This window comes from Budorcas taxicolor, chromosome 18 (assembly GCF_023091745.1).
Source record: "Budorcas taxicolor isolate Tak-1 chromosome 18, Takin1.1, whole genome shotgun sequence".
Lineage (NCBI taxonomy): Eukaryota > Metazoa > Chordata > Mammalia > Artiodactyla > Bovidae > Budorcas > Budorcas taxicolor.
In genome coordinates this window covers 65,317,189-65,341,536 of record NC_068927.1, presented here as the reverse complement: position 1 = coordinate 65,341,536, position 24,348 = coordinate 65,317,189, and the positions used below count along the sequence as shown (strand labels likewise).

The 24,348-nt window shown below is 57.8% G+C and overlaps 2 protein-coding genes across 2 annotated transcripts; both read right to left on the bottom strand.

Moving 5' to 3' along the window:
- Positions 1-1,307: 1,307 nt before the first annotated feature.
- LOC128064094 (leukocyte immunoglobulin-like receptor subfamily B member 3) lies at positions 1,308-7,302 on the bottom strand. Its single transcript, XM_052656893.1, has 11 exons — positions 7,269-7,302; positions 7,082-7,117; positions 6,620-6,904; positions 6,187-6,489; positions 5,675-5,971; positions 5,147-5,449; positions 3,793-3,909; positions 2,759-2,801; positions 2,642-2,679; positions 2,399-2,451; positions 1,308-1,454 (listed from the first exon to the last, which is right to left on the bottom strand). Exons 1-11 carry the CDS (start codon positions 7,300-7,302, stop codon positions 1,308-1,310), a joined length of 1,656 nt encoding a protein of 551 aa, XP_052512853.1.
- An 11,343-nt stretch (positions 7,303-18,645) lies between these two features.
- On the bottom strand, positions 18,646-21,856 carry LOC128064170 (leukocyte immunoglobulin-like receptor subfamily A member 6). Its single transcript, XM_052656966.1, is given in 7 exon segments — positions 18,646-18,767; positions 19,764-20,066; positions 20,276-20,572; positions 20,737-21,039; positions 21,172-21,456; positions 21,635-21,670; positions 21,823-21,856. Coding segments are annotated over 7 exon segments (1,380 nt in total).
- Positions 21,857-24,348: the final 2,492 nt, after the last annotated feature.

The following is a 24,348-nucleotide window of genomic DNA, read 5'->3' as shown; positions in this document are numbered from 1 at the left end:
TGATGTTTTAAAATTTCTTCTTCTAATATTTGAATTGTATTGATTGATTTTTGAGGATGAAACCAACCACACGTTCCTGAGAAAAGATAGGTGCACCTGCTTGGTATGCTGTCCATTTTGTTTACTGATGAACCTCCTTGTGAATGTTTGTTTAGGAAAACAGAAACCAGGAGAAAAGAGCTTCCTGTGGTTTTCCCGTTTCGTCGTTTCCCTGTCACCGATTGGTCTCCGGCTTTGCTGGCGCACTGAAATGCTTTGTGGAGAGTGCCCTTCCTTCCTTCTCCCCTCTCTGTGTAAGCTGGTGTAAGCGCGGTAGGTGTGTGTACGAGTGTGTGTGTTTCATGAGTGCCCACGTGTTCAGATGCATTCACCTGTGAAACGCTCCGGACTCAGAGTTCACTTTATAGGACACTTCGGATTTTCTGTTTATCCTTATGTCCGTACTTCTGATAAATTTTATTTTTGAGGGTTTTGGTCTGTGTCATCTACATTTCCTACTAAAATAGCATAAAACCGTCCTTCGATGAAGTTTGTACCTTTCTAAAGTCTGGAGGACCTGCCGTCGTGTCCTGATGGTGGTACAGCCATGCCTTCTCTCTGTGTGACTTGGTCCTTGTGCCTGGCATGTATGAGTGTGATGCACGCCCTCAGGGACGAAGCTTCCTGGCTTTTCTGATTTTCCTCTCCTTCTTGTTTGTCTTCAGTAGTAGCTACCCTTGTCATTGTTGTTTCCCTCTTCCTACCTCCGTTTGGAGTCATCTGCTGATCTTATTCAAAATCACTGGTAATTGAGAAGTCCGTTGCCTTCTTTATAAAATATGAGGATATTAATTATCTTTTTTAAGGAAACTGAAACATGCTTTCAGTTTTTAGTAATCTGTTTATTTGTGGCTGTGCCGGGTCTTCCCTGCTGCGCGTGGGCTCTCTCTGGTTGCAGCGAGTGGAGGCTGGTGCCTGGCTGTGCACGGCCTGCTCACGCGCTGGCTCCTCCCGAGGAACACCGGCTCTGGGCCCCAGGGCTTCGGCAGCTGCAGCGCCCCTGGGCTCAGCTGTCCAGCAGCAAGTGAGTCAGACCCACGTCCCCTGCATTGCCGGCAGACTCTTAACCGCTGGGCCACCCGGGCTCCAGGGTGCTGTTTCTGAGAGTAGAACCAGTTGACCCAGAAGGGTCCCAGGGGCTCCTGGTGGTCTGTTAGGAGCCCAGGGACTGGCTGCTGGTGGTTAGGTGGTGTCCACTGCTGGCAGCTCCCGTGCCTCCTGGGGTCTGCGATCTGCTCCCTGGAGCCTGGCGTCGGGTCTTTCCTGGGCTAGCGAATGGCAAGAGCAGCGTACTCACTGGGCTCTGCTGGGGGCTCCCCCGACGGGGGGCTGGGGTGTGCGGCCGTCCCCCTTCTGACGGTCGAGTGGTTCAGCTGGGCGTAGGTCACATCCTGGGGGGCTTCAGATGTGGCAGCCTGCGTGGGGGATGGTGTGTGAGATGGGGCGCCTGGGGGCCCGGAGAGGAGGGATCCATCTGCTGTGCGTCTGTCCATCTTTCCTGGAATCCCCCCCACCGGGAGGACAGAGGGGCACCTCCCGCCTTCGTCTCAATCTCGGGGGCTCACAGGGCGCCTGTCCCCTCCTGGGGGCCTGCCTCCCACCTGTTCTGCTGGAGGGAGACAGTGAGACAGGACAGGCGCCTCCTGGGTCCGCCGCCCTCCTCCAGCCAACTCCCCGCTGTGCCCAGATGAGGCTTGGAACCTCGGGTCAGGTCAGCTCTCTCTCCTGATGGAAACTCCAGGGGCCTCCTGACGCCCGAGAGCCTCCGGGTGCTTTGTGCGGCCCTGGTCTCTGTCTGAGCCCAGACCTCTTGCTCATCTGGCCCGGCACACGTCCGTCTTCCTGCTAAAGCACGTCCCTCCCGCCTCAGGACCTTCCTACCGAGTGTGCCCGCCCCGTGTGCCCAGTCGTCTCTTGATTTACTTTCCTCGTCAGCACCTTGCATTCTGGGACTCTGCCAGCTTGTTGGCGTGGGGCCCCTCTCACTGCGAGGTGAGCGCCTGCTGTCCCTGCAGGGCCTGGGGGGTGGCGCCCGCTCTCCCGCACACTTTGCTGGGGGAGTGAAGGAGGGGTCCTGGGGTGTGTGGGCCATCCACTGATGCACACGTCCTCATGAGACCTGGGGCTGCACCCCCACACCAGAAGGTCAGCCAGAGGCCACGGAGCTGGGAAAGGCGCCCAGAAGGAGGGGCCGTGAGGTCACAGGGCAAGGGGAGGGAGGGGTCACAGCAGGACCCAGGTGCCGGGAAGGCGTGGGGTGGGCATGGCTGGAGCTGCGGTGTGAACACAGCGAGGTGTGAGCTGGGCTGAGATTGGCTACAGGAGGTCTGTGGTGGCCAGATGGGAGCAGGGGTCTCACCCGGTAGTCCAGCTGCAGCCCCACCTCAGAATGGGCGTCGCTCATGGCAGCATCTGCAGCAGAGCAGGGGCACCGCTGGGCGGGGTTCCGAGAGCCTCGGGGCTGGAGCCCCCGCCCTGCACCCTGGGGGGTGCTGTGTGGTCCCCCAGCCTTCTGAGCATCCCCCCTACTGCCTCCAGAAGTCTCTGTGCCTGCCTCCCCACCTCCCTCCCCCCACCACGGGCCACAGCCTCTCCTGCTCACAGATGGCCTGGTCCTGGGCGTCTGCGGCTGGGCTGGAGCTGAGGAGGAGACGCTGTGTCAGGGGGAGAAGGTGGGGTGCTGTGGGCGGGGCTCTGGGGGTGTCGGGGCTGGAGTTACCTCCTGTGCAGGCCTCTGTCCTCAGGCCCTGGGTCTGCGGCCCCTGTGGGAGGTTGGAAATCAGCCTTGGCCTGGGTGGGGTCTTGGGACAGAGGCTCGGCCCGGGGAGGTGGTGCCCTCCGCCCTACGCGTGGGATTCAGGAGAGAAGGCAACCTGGGCTCGAGCGCGTGACATTGAGAAGGAGGGGAATGGCTTAAACTAGTGCGCGTGAGCTGACACTGGGTGTTTTTTTTCCACTAGATTTTCAGATTTGAGATTCTGGAAAAATTTTTAAGTGAAATATCGTTGATTTATAATATATTAGTTTCAGGCATACAACATAGGATTCAACGTTTTTATAGGTTATACTCCGTTTAAAGTTGTTACAAAATACTCGCTACATCCCCTGTGCGATCCAGCATATCCTTCCTGTTTCTTTCATGTGTAGCAGTCTGTGTCTCTTAGTCCGTACCCCTAATCTGCCCGTCCCCCCGGTGACCGTTAGTTGGTTTTCCACATCAAGGCGTCCGTTTCCGTTTCTCATACACATGCCTTTGCATTATTTTCCAGATTCACTATGTACAAATGACATCATAAATCATCTACCTTTCTCTGGCTTAACTCAGTGGGTGTGATACTCTCTAGGTCCATGTATCTGTTGCAAATGGCAGGATTGTCTTCTTTCTTATGGCTGAGTAATGTTCCATTGTGTGTGTATGTGTGTGTACATATATATGCATACACACACATACATATATGTACACACACACCACATTTTCTCCATCTGCTGCTGGACAGCTGACTTGTGCACATATAAGTTGCCTATATGAATATTGGAATATTTGTATCTTTTCAAATTAGTGTTTTTGTTTTATTGACACATATACCCAGCAGTGGATTTGCCGGATCATATGATAATTCTGCTTTTAGTTTTTAAGGAATCTCCATACTGTGGAAAAAAATTCTCTAAGCAGCCTGTTCCCATGTCCTCAGTTTCCCTCTGTCTGATGCCCTAAGGCCGCCAGGGGTCCGAGTCACCCCGTTCCCTACTCACCCGAGTCCCTGCGTCTGTCCTGACCCCGGTGTCGGAGGAAGAGGATGAGGAGGATGAGGAGCAGCAGGACGAAGGTCACCGAGACCCCGATGAGGACACTCAGGTACCACGTGAGGCCTGGGGCACCAGAGACGCCCGAGTGAGCCAGGGGTGCCGCTTAACTGGGCACCTGCCGTGTGAGCACTCGTGCTGCGGTCTGTGCGTCCATCTCTAGCCCATCCCACCCGTTTACAGACAAGGAGCCTGAGGCCTGGAGGGGGAGATCACGGGCCCCCAAGTCGCCCAGCCTGGAGCGGGCAGAGCCGGGACTGGAACCAGGGCCATGGGCACCCCGAGCTCCTCCTGAGCTGGCCCCCAGGAGGACACCAGCTTCCTGCTCTGGGGGCCCCTCACCTGCATGGGCTGTCTGAGGGTCTCAGCTGGAGCTGAGGGCCCTCCCTTGTCCCCTCCCTTCCCCACCTCAGCGGGGGCGGGGGAGGGGTGGGCTGCGTGGAGGGGTCTCTAGGTCCCCACCCTCCCACCCCCGCCACATGCTGTCTCCATGCTGCAGCGGAGGGGACAGGCCCCACAGTCACCTCCTCGCGGGCTCCCTGTGCTCCTCACCCAATGGGGGTCACACCCAGCTTAGAACTGAGGAAACCTAAGATCTGGGCCACGAGTCTCTCCTTTTACACTGGGAGAAACTGAGGCCTGCACGTGGGTGTGATGAGGGTGAGGGAGTCCACATCAGAGTCTCCGGAGGCGCCTGAACCAGGGGCATATCCAGCCTGCCCCCGGACCCGCCACCACCTCCTCAAGAGCCTGCTCCCCTCTCGCAGTTCCTGACTCCACTGAGGGGTGGAGCTGATGGATCTGATGCCTGGAGCCCCCTGGGGGTCAGCAAAGGGGTGGGGGCGGGGCCACTTGCCCCTCCACAGTCCCATCTCGGCTCCACGCCCAGCGAATCCTTGATGACCTCAGCGGGTATTAGATCTTCCGGCTCCCACACCGCCCTGGGGTGGGCGGTCACCCCTGAGCACATAGCCCCATGACTCCCCAGTGGTTGGATTGGGGCCCGAGGGTGGGGTCTGGGCCCGTGGGTCCTGGGAATGAGCCCAGGAAGGGGTGCACCAGGCTGACCCGGGGTCCGCACCTCACTCCACTCTGCCCTGCACGGCCCTGTGGCCTCCCTGAGACCCTCCCACTGCCCACCTGCCCCTCCAGGACCACAGTGTGGCAGGAAGGGCAGGAGGCGGGCTCTGAGGCCCCTCCCTCAGGGGGCCCCTCCCTCAGCACCCCCTCCTCCACAACCTCCCTGCCCTCCCAGGGTACACAGCCCCGAGCTGCTGAGTCAGAAGGACAGACGGGGCCTCACCTGAGACCACGAGCTCCAGGGGCTCACTGGGCTGGGACAGCAGGTAGGGGTCTGTGCTGAGTGAGCGGTAGCACCTGTAGGTGCCCCCGTGGGCTGAGGTCACAGGGCTCAAGGAGAACTTGGCCTGGTACCGCCCATCTTGGTCCTGGGAGTGCAGACGCAGGGGGCGATGGGCTGCCCCCTCCTTGGATAGAAGGAAAGTGTCCGTCCTGTCTCCTGACTGACACAGCAGGGTCACATTGTCCCCCGGGGCCACCGAAGGGCCCGGCTGCACCGAGAGGGAGGGGCTGTCTATGAGCCATCCTGCAGAGGGGAAGGGGGTGCGGGCGCTGGGCCGGTTCTGAGCGAGACTCCGCGGGCCTCTCTGGCCCCTCAGCGCTGTCTCTGTTTCTCCGAGTCTCTCCCCTCTCCCCCCTCGTCTCTCTGCCCCTCCCTGGGACCCCTCCCCCTGATCCCAGCATCACCCCTGGGGCTCCCCGGTGGGGCCTGTGCCGAGTCTGGTCCCTGACTGACCCGCTGGCTCCTTACCTGCCAGCAGCAGCTCCAGGGGGTCGCTGGGGGCCGACCACTCAGAGGAGAGGCCGTGTCCACCGTAGCATCTGTACCGGCCCCCATGGATGGTGCCCACAGGGCCCAGGGGGAAGTCGGCCTGAGAGAGCCCTCCCTGGGGCCTCCGGGCAGGGCGCTGGGGGAGGTCCTGTCCCCCCTCCTTGGACAGAGCGAATCTGGCATAGCTGATGTCAGAGCGACACTGGAGGGTCAGGTTCTGTCCAGAGGTGATGACAGGGCCCTGCGGGGTCAGGAGGGAGGGCCTCTCAGACAGCCCTGGAGAGAGACGTGCTGGGTTGTAGGGACGCTTCCCTCCTGGACCCCCCTCTCCCGGCCCGGCCCCAGGCCCTGCTGTCTCTCACTCTGTGCGTCTGTCCTGTGAGCCCCATGCTCCTCCCCCCACCCTCTCACAGGGGCTCCCCTGGGAGCAGAGACCCCAGTACGTTGTCTTGTCTGCACAAATGTGTGGGGTCAGGACGGGACTTCCTCACCTGGGACCAGGAGCTCCAGGGGGTTGCTGGGGGCCGACAACACCCGGGGGGGGTCCCTGTTAAAGCCGTAGCATCTGAACGTCCACCCGTGTCCGGGGGTCACGGGGCCCACGGGGAACAGGGCCTGGGTCTGCCAGTCGGGCATTCGCTCTCCATCCAGGGTCCAAGAGGCCTCGTTATCTCCTTCCTTGGTCAGAAGGAATCTGTTAAATCCATGATAGGAGGCACACTGGAGGGTCACGTTCCCTCCCGAGGTCACCACAGGGCTCGGCACGGCTGAGAGGCTGGGTTTGCCAGAGGGTCCTAGGAGAGAAGGAGGCAGCTGGTTCCCTGGGGCTCCCCCTCCCCCCCAGGGCTGGGCTGGGAGAGGGACAACCCCTGAGAGCTGACCCCTTCCCGAGGGCAGAGCCCGAGGCCCCCAAGAGTCCCTCACCTGTCACCACCAGCTCCAGGGGGTCACTGCGCTCTGACCAGCCAGTGGGGGTTTTGTAGTAGCACCAATAGCTCCCTGCGTGGTCCTGTCCCATGTAGTAGATGGAGAACTTGGCCTTGTTCCCGGGCTCCAGGGGTTTATGTCTGTGCCGGGGAACCAGGCTACCCTCTTTATCCAGACGGAACTCCTGGGCCCCCGGGGTCCCCTGACACCAGATGGTCACGGGGCTCCCCCAGGGGACCAGAGAGCCTGGCTCAGCCCAGACGGTGGGTTTGGGGAGGGTCCCTGGAAGGAAATCAGAGGCGGGATCACCAGGCGTCCCCCCCCCACAGGCCTCGGCTCTCAGCCCAGACCTCCCAGACCCCCCCTCCGTGAGCCCTGAGCTGCGCTCCCCTTGCCCACAGCCTGGGGAAGACCCTTGTCCCCAGGAGAGGAGGGAGCTGGGCCCTGGGACAGACTCACCGGCCTGCACCTGGGTCCTCAGGCCCACACTCAGCCCTGGAAGAGAGCGCCCTGTGAGAGGTGTGCCCTCAGCTCTAAGCAGCGCCTCTCCTCCCCAGGAGCCTCCTGGGCCCTGGGCTCCCCTGACGGAGCAGGCTGGCTGGGGCGTCCCTCCAGACCAGGGCTCCCCCCACCTCTCCCATCTCACCGAGGCAGAGCAGGGCGGGGAGCGCGGGGGCCATGGCGTCTCCTCCCTGCGGTCCAGGCTGTGGGGATGGAGGAGACCTGGGTGTCCTCTGGACAGACAGACCACAGGGTGTGTCCTTTCCGAGGCTGGTGCTTCCTGTCACGCAGCTTTCACATCAGCGTCCCCACAGGAAGGGGAACAGCCTCTTCTTGAAAGCCTGGCGTCGTCCCCATGACAGTCCCAGTGTGTTCCTGAGACGCCCCTTCCAAATGAGGAAGGCCAGGCTGCTTCCCTCTTGAGCCTTGCCTCGCCTCGGGGTCTGCTTCCTCCTCCGCCCGCCCAGCAGCAGGTCCCCATGGGGTCCTCACCGTGGCTGGGGTCATGAGGCCCTGGAGATGCTTCGGGGAGGGCTCAGATCCCCAGAGACAGATGCTGTTTTTAAACTGGAGGATGGTTGCTTTACAGTGTGGTGCTGGTTTCTGCCGCACATCAGCATGGATCGGCCGTATGTGTCACCGGCCCTCCCGCCCCATCCCTCCCCTCTAGGTTGTGCAGAGCCCTGTGTGAGCTCCCCGAGTCACAGGGCACATCCCCCGCCGTCTGTTTTACACGAGCTGCTGTGCGCCTTTCCATGCTACTCTCCATTCGTCCCGCCCTCTCCTCCCCTGTGTCCACAAAGCTGCTCTTTATGAGGGACACACGGTCAGCGTCTCCGTGGGCTCAGTGGCGTCCGCGTGGCCGAGAGCCCAGAGGAGACACTTGGGGAATAAGGAGGGAAACTGACTCCTCCCCTGCCCCGGAGTGTGGGTTTCCCCCATCACAGCCCCCTTCAGGGGCGTCTCTATCGCATCACCTTCCAGCTCGCCTTCCTGGGAACAAGCCCCTGGGTGCTTCCTGCCTCCTCGGGGCCCCGGGGTCCTTGGGCACAGTCTCCCCCGGTCTTGTCATCACCTGCAAGCTTTAGTGGGTATTGACTGGGGTCAGAGCTCTCACTCTGATGGAGAATGGATGCTCGAGTAGACGCGTGCCCGCTGCTCATGTCCCTGGGGCGGTGGTGCCCTTTCTCTGCGCCTGAGGTTCCTCCTCTGCATGTTCTGACCTCAGCCCTCAGAGGGGCTGCGGGCTCTAGCTGCCGTCATCCCGGTGAAGTTCCTGACGAGGTGACGGCGGGAGAGGGTGGCCTGAAGGGCTGCGGGCTGAGACTGCACCGAAGGGGGTGAGCGTGGTGCCCACCCAGGGCCTCCTCTGCTCCTAACGCTGAGACGTGCTTGGAGCGTGTTTCTGAAGCACGTAGCCACAGACACGGGCAGAAAGACAGTTCCCCACGTGGAGAGGGAACCACAGCAAAGCACGAGAGGTAGGCGGTGTCATCCCGGCAGCAGGGATCGTCTCGGGGTCAGAGGCAGAGGTTTCCCTGTGTGCACACAGACAGGCACCCATCCTCACAGCAGAATAAAGGGAGGCTGGCATGTGGGTTATTTTGTAGAGGAACAGGCAGTTACTGGAAGAGTTGGAAATTTTCCATGTGAACAGTCCAGTAGAGCCAACACGTTAAAAAAGGCACGCAGTGGACCGGGCAGCTGGGCGGCCACATGTGAAGTCGGGGCTTGGCACTGAGGAGACGTTCCAGAGTGCCGCAGAGAGAGCAGACAGGGAAATTCAGCAGGGGCGGGACTGTGCTGAGGGCCAGGGTGGCACCTGCCGTAAGTGTCAGACGGGAAGACGCTCGGGACAGACAGCAACGGCTGAGGAATAAACAACGGAGGCTCCTTTACTGACGAGAACCGGCCTGCGAAGGGCTGGGGCTCACGAATGTGCACGAGACACCCGAGGGCCGCCCTGCCGGGCCCCTGGCTGAGACTCGGCGCTCCCTGCTTAGGGCTAGGGTTCAATCACCGGCCAGGGATCCAGACACGGCGCACTTCAGCTAAAGACCCCACTGCAACGGAGAGCCTGTGTGCGGCAGCTACGGCAACAAATAGGTTAATTAACTGCACAGTAAAGAAAGTAACATCCGTATCTTGACGTTTCATAGTAGACTGAGAAACTGAAGGTTCAATTAAAAAAGTATTTCGTACTGAAGTACACAATTTGAAACAGTTAATTGTATTTTAAGTAAATTTCAACTGAAAAAAAAAATCAAGGCGGACTGGACTGAGGCCCTAAAAATGTCCTGAAACTACTTCCTGCAGAAAACGCAGATTACCATCAAGAGAATGACCAGCCCACTGGGAGCAGACTTGCTCCTACCAAAAGGGGGCGCTAAAGGGTATTGGAGCAATGTCGTCAGGGAATTAACCAGGAAGAGTTCCCCCTGAGTCGGAGGACTTGCAAGGGGCAGAAGTGAGAGCTTCATGCAGAACACTCACCAGCTTCCAGGAGGTTCGGCACCGCCTCCCGCTGTGGGCTGTGCCTCAGCCTCAACCCGCCAGGACCTGAGAGAGGAGGTGGGCTCTGGGGGCTTGGATCCCTTAACCTTGCCAAGCGTTTTCCTCTCCTAGTACTTGAGTCACAGGCTGGATTCAAAATAGGAAGTGTTCTCAGGTAACTTGATAAAAAGAGAATGAGCGAGAAAGAGGCATTTCCAGAGGCGCAAGTTCTTAGATACTGTTTTCACGCGGAAAGGAATAGCAAGAGATGGCAGAGAGACAGTGAGATGCCACAGAGAGGAACGCATGGCTGAAAATGAGCTTTGGAAAAGTACACAGGCACACACTTGCACGCACAAACACACCCACACGTGTCCATGGAGGGAGACGTGCGCATGCCCGCACACGTGTATATGAGTGCCCAGAGTTCAGGTGAAGTACCTAGAACACTGTCTTTTCGAAAGGAGGAGGAGAATGCATACGTGTTCAGAAATAAAAATGTAAATATGTGTTTTAAGCACGGGAGCAAGTGCCTAAAATCAGGAATGGAATAACTCCCAGCGTGCTTGGTGTAATTAAATGAAAGAAAACCTTTTCAGCTTTACTGAAGTATAATTGACAAATTTTGTCTCTGTTTCTCATGCACAGCTTGACGTTCTGACTTCTGTGTACTCTGTGAAAAGAGTACAAATTGGTTGCGGGTCAGGTGGGGACACTTCCGGGCTACCCTCTGAGGAGGTTTGAGTCTACAGTGGAGTACGGGCTGCTCTAGTCTCCTCGCCCCACATCAGGTCTCCAGAAGTTACTCGTCGGCGTCCCTGAAACTTTGTTCCCCGTGACCAGCACCTCCGCGTTATCCCCGCTCCCAGCCTGTGGGGACTGCGTTCTCCTCCGTTTCTCTGAGTCTGTTTGAGATTCCACAGGTCAGTGAGTCCTGCTGCGTTTGCCTGTCTGTGTCTGGCTTGCTTTACTCGGCATAATGTCCTGCAGCTTCACCCATGTTGTCTCAAAAGGAGGGGTTCCCTTTTTTAAAGGCTGGATAGACTCCATTGTGTGTGTGAGTGTGTGTGTGAATGTGTGTGTGTGAGTGTGAATGTGTGTGTGATTGTGTGAGTGTGAATGTGTGTTTGTGTGAATGTGTGTGTGACTGTGAATGTGTGTGTGTGAGTGTGTGTGTGAATGTGTGTGTGTGAGTGTGAATGTGTGTGTGATTGTGTGAGTGTGAATGTGTGTGTATGTGAATGTGTGTGTGACTGTGAATGTGTGTGTGTGAATGAATGTGTGTGTGAATGTGTGTGTGTGTGGGTGTGTGTGAATGTGTGTGTATGTGTGAGTGTGTGTGTGAATGAATGTGTGTGTGAATGTGTGTGTGAATGTGTGTGTGAATGTGTGAGTGTGTGTGTGTGTGTGAGAGTGTGAGAGTGTGTGTGTGTGAATGTGTGTGTGAGTGTGTGAGTGTGTGTGTGAGTGTGAGAGTGTGTGTGTGTGTGAGTGTGTGAGTGTGTCTGGCATTTCCTTTGTGCATTTATCTGTTGGCAGACATCCAGGTTGGGGCTGTATCCTGCTACTGGGAACAACGCTGCAGAACTCAGGAGTGCAGACACGTCTGTGAGCTCCTGGCCTCCTCTTTGGATACATACCAGGAGTGGAATTGCTGGGTCATGTGGTGGGTGGTTCTGTGTGTGTAGTTGTTTGAGGAAACTCCATGCTGTTTTCCGCAGTGGCTGCACCGGTTGCCTTCCCAACGACCTTGCACGAGGCTCCCTTCCCTCCGCCTTTTGGCAGCACGTGTTGTCTTTGTCCTGGCAGTCGAGTGTCTGTGACTCGCGCAGCGACGTCTCACTGGCTCTGACGCGTGTTCCCCTGAGGACTGGTGGATGCTGAGCACCTTTCCATGTCTCTGGTCATTTGGACATCGTCTTTTTTTAGAGATACCTGTTCAAGTCCTTTGCCCATTTATTTTATTTTATTTTTTTTTAAATTTAATTTATTTTTTTATTTTTTAAAAACAAATTTATTTATTTTAATTGGAGGTTAATTACTTTACAATATTGTATTGATTTTTCCATGCATCAACATGAATCTGCCACAGGTATACACATGTTCCCCATCCTGAACCGCCCCTCCCACCTCCCTCCCTGTACCATCCCTCTGGGTGATCCCAGTGCACCAGCCCCAAGCATCCAGTATCATCATCGAATCTGGACTGGCGATTCGTTTCTTATATGATATTATACATGTTTCAGTGCCACTCTCCCAAATCCTCCCACCCTCGCCCTCTCCCACACTCTCCCAAAAGACTGTTCTATATATCTGTGTCTCTTTTGCTGTCTCGCATACAGGGTTATCGTTACCATCTTTCTAAATTCCATATATATGCCTTACTGTACTGTATTGGTGTTTTTCTTTCTGGCTGACTTCACTCTGTATAATAGGGTCCAGTTTCATGCACCTCATCAGAACTGATTCAAATGTATTCTTTTTAGTGGCTGAGTAATAGTCCATTGTGTATATGTACCACAGCTTCCTTATCCACTCATCTGCTGAGGGACATCTAGGTTGCTTCCATGTCCTGGCTATTATAAACAGTGCTGCAGTGAACATTGGGGTACACGTGTCTCTTTGAATTCCGGTTTCCTCGGTGTGTATGCCCAGCAGTGGGATTGCTGGGTCATAAGGCAGTTCTATTTCCAGTTTTTTAAGGAATCTCCACACTGTTCTCCATAGTGGTTGTACTAGTTTGCATTCCCACCAACAGTGTGAGAGGGTTCCCTTTTCTCCACACCCTCTCCAGCATTTAGTGCTTGTAGACTTTTGGATCGCAGACATTCTGACTGGCGTGAAGTGGTACCTCATTGTGGTTTTGATTTGCATTTCTCTGATAATGAGTGATGCTGAGCATCTTTTCATGTGTTTGTTTGCCATCCATATGTCTTCCTTGGAGAAATGTCTATTTAGTTCTTTGGCCCATTTTTTGATTGGGTCATTTATTTTTCTGGAATTGAGCTGCAGGAGTTGCTTGTATATTTTTGAGATTAGTTGTTTGTCAGTTGCTTCATTTGCTATTCTTTTCTCCCATTCAGAAGGCTGTCTTTTCACCTTGCTTATAGTTTCCTTTGTTGTGCAGAAGCTTTTAACTTTAATTAGGTCCCATTTGTTTATTTTTGCTTTTCTTTCCAATATTCTGGGAGGTGGTCATAGAGGATCCTGCTGTGATTTATGTCGGAGAGTGTTTTGCCTAATTCTCCTCGAGGAGTTTTATAGTTTCTGGTCTTCCGTTTAGATCTTTAATCCATTTTGAGTTTATCTTTGCCCATGGAAAAGCCGGGTTGGTGTTACTTTGGGTTGAGCTGTGTGAGCGCCTTGTATATTGGAGAAGTAGCCCCTTATCAGATGTGTGGTTTGCACGCATCTCCCTTTGCGCCCACTGCCTCTCCTGTGACGGTTTCCTCTGTTGTGCAGGAGGGTTTATTTACGGGACCCCCCGGTCTGGTTCCGTCTCTGCTGCTTGTGCTTTTGGCGTCATATCCAAAGAAACCTTGTCCTCACCCATGTCACGACGCTCCCTCCCCCTGTGTCCTCTTGTTCCTTCGTGGTTTCAGGCCGTGTGTTTAAGTCTCTGCTGCGTTTTGAGATGATTTCACATATAGTGTGAGCTGCGGGTCCCACTTCCCCCTCCTGCCTGCTGCCATCTGGCTCTTCCAGCACTGGTTATGGAAGGGACTGTCCTTTCTGATTCTGGGCTCTGGGCACCTTGTGGAAGATCAGTTCACTGAGCTGCTTCGGGGCAGTTATTTTCCATAGTAAGGGAGCTTGTAGATCTCCCGTGTTCCTGCAGTTTCTCTGCCGCCCTGGGTGGAGCCACGTTTCCCGGTTCTCGCGGTTTCTCTGCAGCCCTGGGCGGAGTCACGGTTCCCGGTTCTGGTGTTTCTTGTGGCCCTGCTTTGCTGTCTGTGCCCTGGGAGAAGCAGCCTCCTTCTCTCGGATTTATGGTGGGTTTTAGCCTCCAGCCCAGTTGGAGATTCTGGAGCCTTGGAGACGTGCTCTGTGACGTGAGGCTCCCCTGCCCTGCCGTCGGGGAGACGATGGTGTGCTCCCGCCCTGTTGTGCCCCTGCCCTGAGGGAGAAGTCTCAGGACCCCATGCTCCTCTAACCACCGAGAGACAGAGCCCCGTCCCTTCTCTTCCTGCTTTGCGGCCCCACGTGTGTCTGCGGCCTGGTGCTCCCGTGAGCTGAGCAGCGAGGTGGTCTCTGAGGCAGCAGCCCGGAGCCTGGGGACGTGGCGTGGCTGCACCCACTGTGCTCCGGGGGAGGAGAGGGCCTGGGCCCAAGGAGGGGGTCCTCTCAGCGCTGAGCTGTGCCAGCTTGCGGGAGGGGAGACAGGGAAACAGAACCTGCTCCGTTTATCCTTTCGAAGTTGGTTCTTCTCTGTTTTCTGCTCACGGAGGTGTTGCAGCTCACTAGCTGGATTCTTCAGTTTGCATACAGGTCATTTGGCCCCAATAATCCCAGTTTATCAGGTCTGTCTAGTCAAGGCTATGGTTTTTCCAGTGGTCATGTATGGATGTGAGAGTTGGACTGTGAAGAAGGCTGAGCGCCGAAGAATTGATGCTTTTGAACTGTGGTGTTGGAGAAGACTCTTGAGAGTCCCTTGGACAGCACGGAGATCCAACTAGTTCATCCTAAAGGAAACCAGTCCAGAGTGTTCGTTGGAAGGAATGATGCTAAAGCTGAAACTCCAGTACTCTGGCCACCTCATGTGAAGAGTTGACTCATTGGAAAAGACTCTGATGCTGGGAGGGATTGGGGGCAGGAGGAAAAGGGGACGACAGAGGATGAGATGGCTGGATGGCATCATGGACTTGATGGACGCGAGTCTGAGTGAACTCCGGGAGTTGGTGATGGACAGGGAGGCCTGGCGTGCTGCGATTCATGGGGTCGCAAAGAGTCGGACACGACTGAGCGACTGAACTGAACTGAACTGATCAGTGCTTCTGTGGGAGATGAGGGCTGGGACTTTCCGATCTGCCATCTTGCCTAAAGCGCTGATTAAAGCTTCTGAAGTGTGTCATAGTGAGGCCAGGAATGGAGAACAGAAACGATAGCTAACTAGTGTGCGGGCTCAGGCGCTGCAGCCGTGTCCGACGCTTTGCGACCCCACGGCCTGTAGCCCGCCGGGCTCCTCTGCCCCCGGGATTCTCCAGGCAGGAATTCTGGAGGGGTGGCCATGCCCTCCTCAGGGGATCTTCCCGGCCCAGGGATGGACCCAAGTCCCTTACGTCTCCTGCCCTGGCAGGCGGGTTCTTCACCACGGGTGCCACTGGGAAGCCCTGATAGTCCACACGCACAGGGGAACCGAGAAGGGTGAGCAGGTATCTGGCGCTGTTTTCAAATGAGAGAGACGGAGTGATGGTAGGCTGCACTCGGGTTTCCCAGGTGGCTCAGGGGTAAAGAATCTGCCTGCCAGCGCGGGAGGTGTAGGGACTCAAGTTCGATCCTGGGTGGGGAAGATCCCCGGGAGAAGGAAGTGGCAACCCGCCTCAGTATTCTTGCCTGGAGAATCCATGGAGAGAGGAGCCCGGCGGGCTACTGTCTGTGGAGTCACACAGAGTTGGACACGACTGAGCGCGCAGACACACACAGACACACACACACAGACACACACACACACACAGGAAGAGACTGCAGACCCAGACAACACGCCTCCCCGCTCCGCAGACCACGGTGCCCCCTCCCCGGTTCCGACAGTTCGTGTGTGCCGTCTTCAGGGTTTTGTAAATGGACTATCACGTCACCCGCGTACAGCGACAGTTTTGCCTCCTTCCTGCCGCCAAGTTGAATCCTTTTTTTCCTCTTGTCTGATTGCTGTGCCTAGGACATCCACTGGTACGTTGAACGCCTATGGTGAGGGTGGGCGTCCTTGTCTTGTCCCAGAGTTTGAGAGGCTTTCAGCCTTTTACCTTTGAGTACTGGGCTGACTGTGTGCTTGTCATGAATCGGTTTTATTACGTTGGGATGTCTTCCGCCTGTACTCAGTTTGGGGAGACTTTTTATGATGGATGCATGTTGAGTTTAATCAGCGCTTTCTCTGAGCCTGTGAAGTCGAGCATGTTGTTTTGTCTTTTCTCTTGTTGATGTGGTGAGTCACACTGGTCGATTTGCATATGTTGAATTATCCTTGTGACCCAGGGATGAATGCGAGTTGATCATGGTGTGTGATTCTTTTTGTGTGTTGTTGAATTTGGTTAGCTAACAGTTTGTTGCACGTTTTGCACGTCAGTTCCTAAAGCGCTCTGCTCTGTGCCTTTTCTTTTCCGGCTGTGTCTGTGTCTGGTTTAGATAGCGGGTGGCGGTGGCTATAGAGAGACTGTGGGAGTGTTTCCTGCACGTCTGTCCCCAAAGCGCTCTGCTCTGTGCCTTTTCTCTTCTGGGTGTGTCTGTGTCTGGTTTAGGTAGTAGGTGGCGGTGGCTCATAGAGAGACTGTGGGAGTGTTTCCTCCTCTTCAGCCTCCTGGAAGGGTTTGAAGAGGGTCACATAAGTTGCTCTTTGTCAGTTTGGTAGCGGTCCTCCATGAAGCCGTCCAGTTCTGGCCTTTTGTCTGCGTGGAGTTTTCACTGGTCTCGTTACGGACTCTGTGTGGCTTCCAGCGGCCGGTCTCCTTGGTCTGTCTGAGTCTTCTGCCTCCGTCTGGTGGTTTGCGTCTAGAGACTCTGTGTGGCTTCCAGCGGCCGGTCTCCTTGGTCTGTCTGAGATTCTGCCTCCGTCTGGCGGGCTGTGTCTCGAGACTCTGTGTGGCTTCCAGCGGCCGGTCTGTTCACACTGTCTGCGTCTCCGCCTCCGTCTGGCGGGCTGTGTCTCGAGACTCGTGCGTCTCTCCCAGGTTTGCTGTCGGATGGATCAGCACACACTGGTTCTCAGTGCTCTCTCACCAACTTTTCTATCTCTGAGATATCAGTTTTTAAAATTGATTATTAATTAGTTTTGGCTGTGCTGGACTTCCCTGTGGCTCAGATGGTAAAGAATCTGCCTGCAATGGGGGAAACCTGGGTTCGATCCCTGGGTGGGGAAGATCCCCTGGAGGAGGGCAGTGCAACCCACTCCAGTATTCTCGCTTGGAGAGCCTCAGGGACAGAGGAGTCTGGTGGGCTACAGTCCATGCGGTCGCAAAGACTCGGACATGCCTGAGCGACAGAGGATGGTGCTGGGTCTTCCTCCTGCCTAGGGGCTCTCCTCCTGGTGAGCTGAGCTCAGCGAAGCTCTTCTCTTTGCTGTGGTGCCTGGGCTCCTCACTCTAATGGTGCGTCTCGTCGCAGGGCAGGGCCTTGGGCCCGTGGGCTCAGCATCTGCAGCCCCTGCGGGATCTTCTTGCAGCAGGGATGGAACCCGTGGCCCCTGCGTTGGTGGCTGCATTCTTATCTGCCAAGCCACCAGGCAAACCTGGTAGCAGCTCTTGTTCCCCCCGTTTCATTTCCTGTTTTATTTACTTGGGTCCCAGGTTGTTGCCTTTTGAATTTGATGTGAGGGAGTGGACTCCTACACCTTTATTTCACTGTTTCTCCCTTGTGCTTGGAAACTGATCTGTGTTACTCTAGCAGTCCACCTCTGTGCATTTTTGTATAAATTCTGTCGCATATATAGACACCAAACCATTTATTTTAGGGAAAGTGATTTCTGTAAACTTTTCTACTGTGAACTACCCACGTGTCCATATTCTGCGTGCACACTGGTGGCTGTGCACACATCTTCCTCTGGTTATACAACTGTGGGCCAGCGCTGTGTCTCTTCCCATTAACTGAGAGTTGCTGTCGACTCCCCAGGTTGACCGGGGTGATGAGTACACCTGCCCGTGATGTGCTGGGATTCGTCAGAGTCAGCCTTGTCTCCTCCATCGTTTCCTCTTTCCCTCTCTTGCAGATGAACTAGGAGGTGGGCATCTCATTTCAGGGAACCCGGGGCATAAAGCTGAGGTGGAGACGACCCTACGTGAGGTGTAATGAGGACACATCAGTGCGCGTGGGGCCATCGGTGGGGGCTGGCTGGACCAGACTCCCTGCTGTGGGAAAGTCCGCCTGCTCCTTCCTTCCCACCCGGCCTTGAGCGCGTTCACCCGGGCGCCTTGAGGCTGGCCATGGAACGCGTTTGCCCCAAAGGAGACACACAGTTCACACTGGGCTCTGTAAGCATTTATTGCCTGCTGATTTTGTCTGTGTTGCTGCGGGGGTGTGTCTGGTTGTGTGAGCGGGGCTGCTCCCTCGCTGCGGTGTCTGGGCGTCTGCAGCACTGGACTCTGGCGGTGCGCGGGCTCCAGGACGTGCCGGCCTCAGGCGCTGCAGTTCACGGACTCAGTGGCTCCTTGGCGCGTGCGGTCCCCCAGGATCATGGACTGAACCCGTGTCTCCTGCACTGGCTGGCAGATTCTTCACCACCAGGGAAACCCCACATCGGGGCTCTTTACAAAGCGATATATTCCTGAGCTCGTTTACCAGCGTAGCCCTGACTGTCACTTCAAACGCCTGGGGTCCCTCACACTGACAGTGTTTCTGGAGAAACTGCACCGGGTATCCTCTGACGAGGAGAGAGGGATGTGAGGGGTCCAGAGGGTGGCTCAGGGAAGAGTTTAGGATCCAGCTGTTCCAAACGAGGCCCCACTTTCACCCATTTATTCAGTTACTTATACGACGTTCTCTTTCTGAGAAGGAATGGAGGTCATTGCTCACACCAGAGATGGAGGGCGTGAACAATGAGGCTCACGTCCTCCATGAGAGTGGACAGAGCCTGTGGGCATGCAGGATGAGGACCCACCCCTGCCATGTGGGATGCGCCTCAGGCTGGGGGTGAGCGGAGACGGGAGTCAGGGCGTCCTCCTTGGGAGGGAGGGGGCCCCGGTGAGCAAAAGCCGAGCCCCCAGCCCCACTCCTCTCACCCCGGGGCCGTCTCTCCTCCGGGGTCAGAGGCTCTTCCCGAAGCTCCGGGGCTAGAAGCTCGCGTCCCGGGCTGCGGTGCTCCGGGTGTTGCAGGACCCCCATGCTCAGCTCCGGGCCACATCTCGGGCTCCTTTGCGGTCGTGCCGTGCCTGGCACAGCAGGATCCCGAGGAGCAGCAGGACCAAGGCCGCGAGGCCCATGCGGGTGAAATTCTGCACCGTGTAGTCTGGGGTGAGGGCACACAGGTCAGCCCGGCCCCGTCACCCGGAGCTTGGGAGTGAGCGCAGGGCACCCACCTCCCGGGAGAGGACGTGGCCCCAAGCCCAGCCCCTGGCGGGGATGGTGTCCTCGTTCCCACTCATGGGTCTGGCCGCGGTGATGGGGGAGGGTGTCAGCGGGGCCTGAGGGTCCTGAAGGGAGGCTGTGGGTGGGCCATGTCCTCCTCGAGAGCCTCCTGGGGCCTCTGTATCTTCCTGTCTCAGACGTTCTAGCTCAAGACCCTGAGCTGCTGGAGCTCAGACAGCACAGGTCTGCGGGGTGAGCGGTGGTCTGCGGGGTCCCGGGGTTGGGCCAGGGCCTGGCCCTGCGTGGTGGTCTGTGGGGTCCCAGTGTGAGACCCAACCATGGCTCCTAGGGACCCACCACTGCCCCCCACAGGCGCTCACTCAGCCCTCTGCGTCTGCAGCTTGGCTCTGCCTGGGGGAGGGGGCGATCCCTGCAGCCTCCGGGGAAGGAATGGGGTGGGGCGGGCCTGCTCCTCCGCAGACTGACCCCCATCCAGCAGCCTCTGGCCCCTGCAGCCTGTGGCTCCCATGCTATCTCTGCCCGACTCCCTGCCAGCCCTTGACGATCTGAGGGGTCTTGTCCCCACAGAGAATCTCAAAGTCCCCTGGGCTGGGCTGTCTCCCCTGAGCACAGAGCCCTGAGACTCCCCAGGTTTAGGTCTGGGTCTGTGGTTGAGCCCAGGAAGGGGTGCGCCGGGCTGACCCGGGGTCCCCACCTCATTCCCTTTTGCCCTGCATGGCCCTGTGGCCTCCCCGAGACCCTCACATGGCCCACCTGCCCCTCCAGGACCCCAGTGCAGGAGGAAGGGTTGGGCGCAGGCTCCGAGGCCCCTCCTTCAAGGAGCCCCTCCCTCAGCACCCCGTCCTCCATGACCGCCCTGCGCTCCCAGGGCACAGAGCCCCGAGCTGCTGAGTCAGACGGACAGACTGGGCCTTACCTGAGACCACGAGGGCAAGGGGCTCACTGGGCTGGGACAGCAGGTAGGGGTCTGTGCTGAGTGAGCGGTAGCACCTGTAGGTGCCCCCGTGGGCTGAGGTCACAGGGCTCAAGGAGAACTCAGCCTGGTACTGCCCGTCTTGGTCCTGGGAGCGCAGACGCAGGGGGCGCTGGGCTGCCCCCTCCTTGGACAGAAGGAAAGTGTCCGTCCTGTTTCCTGACTGACACAGCAGGGTCACGGTCTCCCCCGGGGCCACCGCGGGGCCGGGCCGCACCGAGAGGGAGGGGCTGTCTCTGAGCCGTCCTGCAGAGGGGAAGGGGGTGCAGGCACCAGGCGGGTTCTGAGCGAGACTCCGCGGGCCTCTCTGGCCCCTCAGCGCTGTCTCTGTTTCCGAGTCTCTCCCCTCCCCCCCCCCCCATCTCTCTGTCCCTCCCTGGGACCCCCTCCCCCTGGTCCCAGCACCACCCCTGGGGCTCCCAGGTGGGTCCGGGGCTGACCCGCTGGCCCCTCACCTGCCACCAGCAGCTCCAGGGGCTCTCTGGGGGCAGACCACTCAGAGGAGAGGCCGTGTCCACCGTAGCATCTCTACCGGCCCCTGTGGATGGTGCCCACAGGGCCCAGGGGGAAGTCAGCCTGAGAGAGCCCTCCCTGGGGCCTCTGGGCAGGGCGCTGGGGGAGGTCCTGTCCCCCCTCCTTGGACAGAGCGAATCTGGCATAGCCGACGTCAGAGCGACACTGGAGGGTCAGGTTCTGTCCAGAGGTGACGACAGGGCCCTGCGGGGTCAGGAGGGAGGGCTTCCCAGACAGCCCTGGGGAGAGACACGCGCTGGGTAGTAGGGACGCTTCCCCTGTGGACGCCCCTCTCCCGGCCCGGCCCCAGGCCCCACCGTCTCACAGGGGCTCCCCTGGGAGCAGAACTCAGTACGTTGTCTTGTCTGCACAAATGTATGGGGTCAGGACGGGACTTCCTCACCTGAGACCAGGAGCTCCAGGGGGTCGCTGGGGGCTGACCACACCCGGGGAATTTCCCTGTAAAAGTTGTAGCATCTGAACGTCCACCTGTGTCTGGGGGTCACGGGGCCCACGGGAAACAGGGCCTGGGTCTGCCCGTCGGGGCGTTGGTTTCCATCCAGGGTCCAAGAGAACGCATCTTCTCCTTCCTTGGTCAGGAGGAATCTGTTAAATCCCTGACGAGAGCCACACTGGAGGGTCACGTTCCCTCCCGAGGTCACCACAGGGCTCGGCACGGCTGAGAGGCTGGGTTTGTCATTGAATCCTAGGAGAGAAGGAGACAGTTGGTTCCCTGGGGCTCCCCCCTCACCCCCCAGGGCTGGGCTGGGAGAAGGACACCCCCTGAGAGCAGACCCCCTTCCGAGGGCAGAGCCCGATGCCCCCGAGAGTCACTCACCTGTCACCACCAGCTCCAGGCGGTCACTGGGCTCTGACCAGCCAGTGGCGGTTCTGTAGTAGCACCAATAGCTCCCTGCGTGGTCCTGCCCCATGTGTTGGATGGAGAACCTGGCCTTGTCCCCGGGCCCCGGGGGTTTCTGTCTGTCCCAGAAGGCTTTGCTTCCCTCTTTATCCAGATGGAACTCCTGGGCCCCCAGAGTCCCCCGGCACCAGATGGTCACGGGGCTCCCCCAGGGGACCAGAGAGCCCGGCTCAGCCCAGATGGTGGGTTTGGGGAGGGTCCCTGGAAGGAAATCAGAGGCGGGCTCACCAGGCGTCCCCCCCAACACAGGCCTCGGCTCTCAGCCCAGACCTACCAGACACCGCCTCCCTGAGCCCCGAGCTGCCCTCCCCTTGCCGGCAGCCTGGGGGTGACCCTTGTCCCCAGGCGAGGAGGGAGCTGGGCCCTGGGACAGACTCACCAGCCTGCACCTGGGTCCTCAGGCCCACACTCAGCCCTGGAAGAGAGCGCCCTGTGAGAGGTGTGCCCTCAGCTCTGAGCAGCGCCTCTCCTCCCTGGGAGCCTCTTGGGCCCCGGGGTCCCCTGATGGAGCAGGCAGGCTGGGGGGGTCCCTCCAGACCAGGGCTCCCCCAACCCCTCCCATCTCACCGAGGCAGAGCAGGGCGGGGAGCACGGGGGCCATGGCGTCTCCTCCCTGCGGTCCAGGCTGTGGGGATGGAGGAGCCCTGGGTGTCCTCTGGACAGACAGACCACAGGGTGTGTCCTCTCTGGGGCTGGAGCTTCACGTCATATCAGCAACCCACAGGAAGGGGAACCGCCTCTTCATGAGAACCTGTTCTCGTTCCTGTGACAGTCCCAGTGTGTTCCTGAGATGCCCGTTTCAGGCGTGGACAAGCAGGCCATGTCCTTCCCTCTGAGGGCCTCACCTCAGGGTTGGCTTCCTCCTATGCCTGTACATCAGAAGGTCTGCAGGGGTCCTCACCGTGGACGGGTCACCTGGCCCTGGAGATGCTTCGGGGAGGATGCCAGCCCCTGCTGCCCTGCAGGGCTCAGATCCCAGAGACAGAGGTCAACAGCTTCCTGGGGCTCAGTGGGGTCCACGTGGCCGAGAGCCCAGAGGAGACGCTCAGGGAATATGGAAGGAAACTGACTCTTCCCCTGCCCTGCAGTGTGGGTTCCCCCATCACAGCCCCCTTCAGGAATGTCTGTCTGTATCGCATCACCGTCCAGCCCGCCTTCCTGGGAACAAGCCCCTGGGTGCTTTCCTCCACAGGGCACCAGGGTCCTTGGGCATAGTCTTCCGCCGATCTTGTCATCACCTGCAAGCTCTCGGTTCAGTCGAATTCAGTCGCTGAGTCATGTCCGACTCTCTCTGACCCCATGAATTACAGCACGCCAGGCCTCCCTGTCCATCACCAACTCCCGGAGTTCACTCAGACTCGCATCCATCGAGTCGGTGATGCCATCCAGCCATCTCATCCTCTGTCGTCCCCTTCTCCTCCTGCCCCCAATCCCTCCCAGCATCAGAGTCTTTTCCAAGGAGTCAGCTCTTCACATGAGGTGGCCAAAGTACTGGAGTTTCAGCTTTAGCATCGTTCCTTCCAAAGAACACCCAGGACTGATCTCTTTTAGAATGGAGTCGTTGGATCTCCTCTAGTCCAAGGGACTCTCAAGAGTCTTCTCCAACACCACAGTTCAAAAGCATCAATTCTTCAGCACTCAGCTTTCTTCACAGTCCAACTCTCACATCCATACATGACCACAGGAAAAACCATAGCCTTGACTAGATGGACCTTTTTTGGCAAAGTAGTGTCTCTGCTTTTGAATATGCTATCTAGGCTGGTCATGACTTTCCTTCCAAGGAGTAAGTGTCTTTTAATTTCATGGCTGCAATCACCACCTGCAGTGATTTTGGAGTTCCCAAAAATAAAGTCTGACACTCTTTCCGCTGTTTCCCCATCTATTTGCCATGAAGTGATGGGACCGGATGCCACGATCTTAGTTTTCTGAATGTTGGGCTTTAAGCCAAATTTTTCACTCTCCTTTTTCACTTTCATCAAGAGGCTTTTTAGTTCCTCTTCACTTTCTGCCATAAGGGTGGTGTCATCTGCATATCTGAGGTTATTGATACTTCTCCCAGCAATCTTGATTCCGGCTTGTGCTTCTTCCAGCCCAGCGTTTCTCATGATGTACTCTGCTAGCTTTAAGGGGTATTGACTGGGGTCAGAGCTCTCTCTGATGGAGAACAGATGCTCCTGTAGATGCGTGCCCGCTGCTCATGTCCCTGGGGCGGCGGTGCCCTTTCTCTGCGCCTGAGGTTCCTCCTCTGCATGTTGTCCTGACCTCAGCCCTCAGAGGGGCTGCGGGCTCTTGCTGCCATCATCACGGTGAAGTTCCTGATGAGGTGACGGCGGGAGAGGGTGGACTGAAGGGCTGCGGGCTGAGACTGCACCGAAGGGGTGAGTGTGGTGCCCACCCAGAGCCTCCTCTGCTCCTAACGCTGAGACGTGCTTGGAGAGTATTTCTGAAACACGTAGCCACAGACACGGGCAGAAAGAAAGTTCCCCACATGGAGGGGAACCACCCCAGAACACGAGAGGTAGGCGGTGCGGCCCCCGGCTGCAGGGATCATCTTGGGGTCGGAGGAAGGTTTCCCCCTGTGTGCACACAGGGGCACCCATCCTCACAGGCAGGGCGGGTCAGGCCTCCGGATGGAGGCTGGTACCCGGAGCCCCCCTCCCGCAGTGTCTGGCGGGCACTGGGAGCCCTCCGCTCATGGCCTCAGGCCTGCGGTCAGCACCGCGCAGCCTCCCACGTGTGGCAGGAAACACACTCGGGCCCACTCTACCAGCCGTGGCGTCCACCTGCGGGAGGCTATGGGGCCCCTATGCCCCATCCTGAGGGCACAGCTCTGAACCGGGGCAGAGTCTGTGGCCGTGGACTCCAGGGTGTGGTGTAGCTGCAGGGGGCCCCCCGTCAGACTGCCTCCCAGGCCAGTCCTGGGAGAAACGTATGAGAGATGGTCAGTGTGAGAGGGGTAGGCCTCGGCCTGACCCCCGAATGAGGACAGCGCTGTGCAGAGCAGCCTGCTGAGACGTGGGGTGTCCGAGGCAAGGAAAGAGGCAACAGGAAAAGGTGACGCTTATTGTAAATACACTGTTGGTCAGTCGCTAA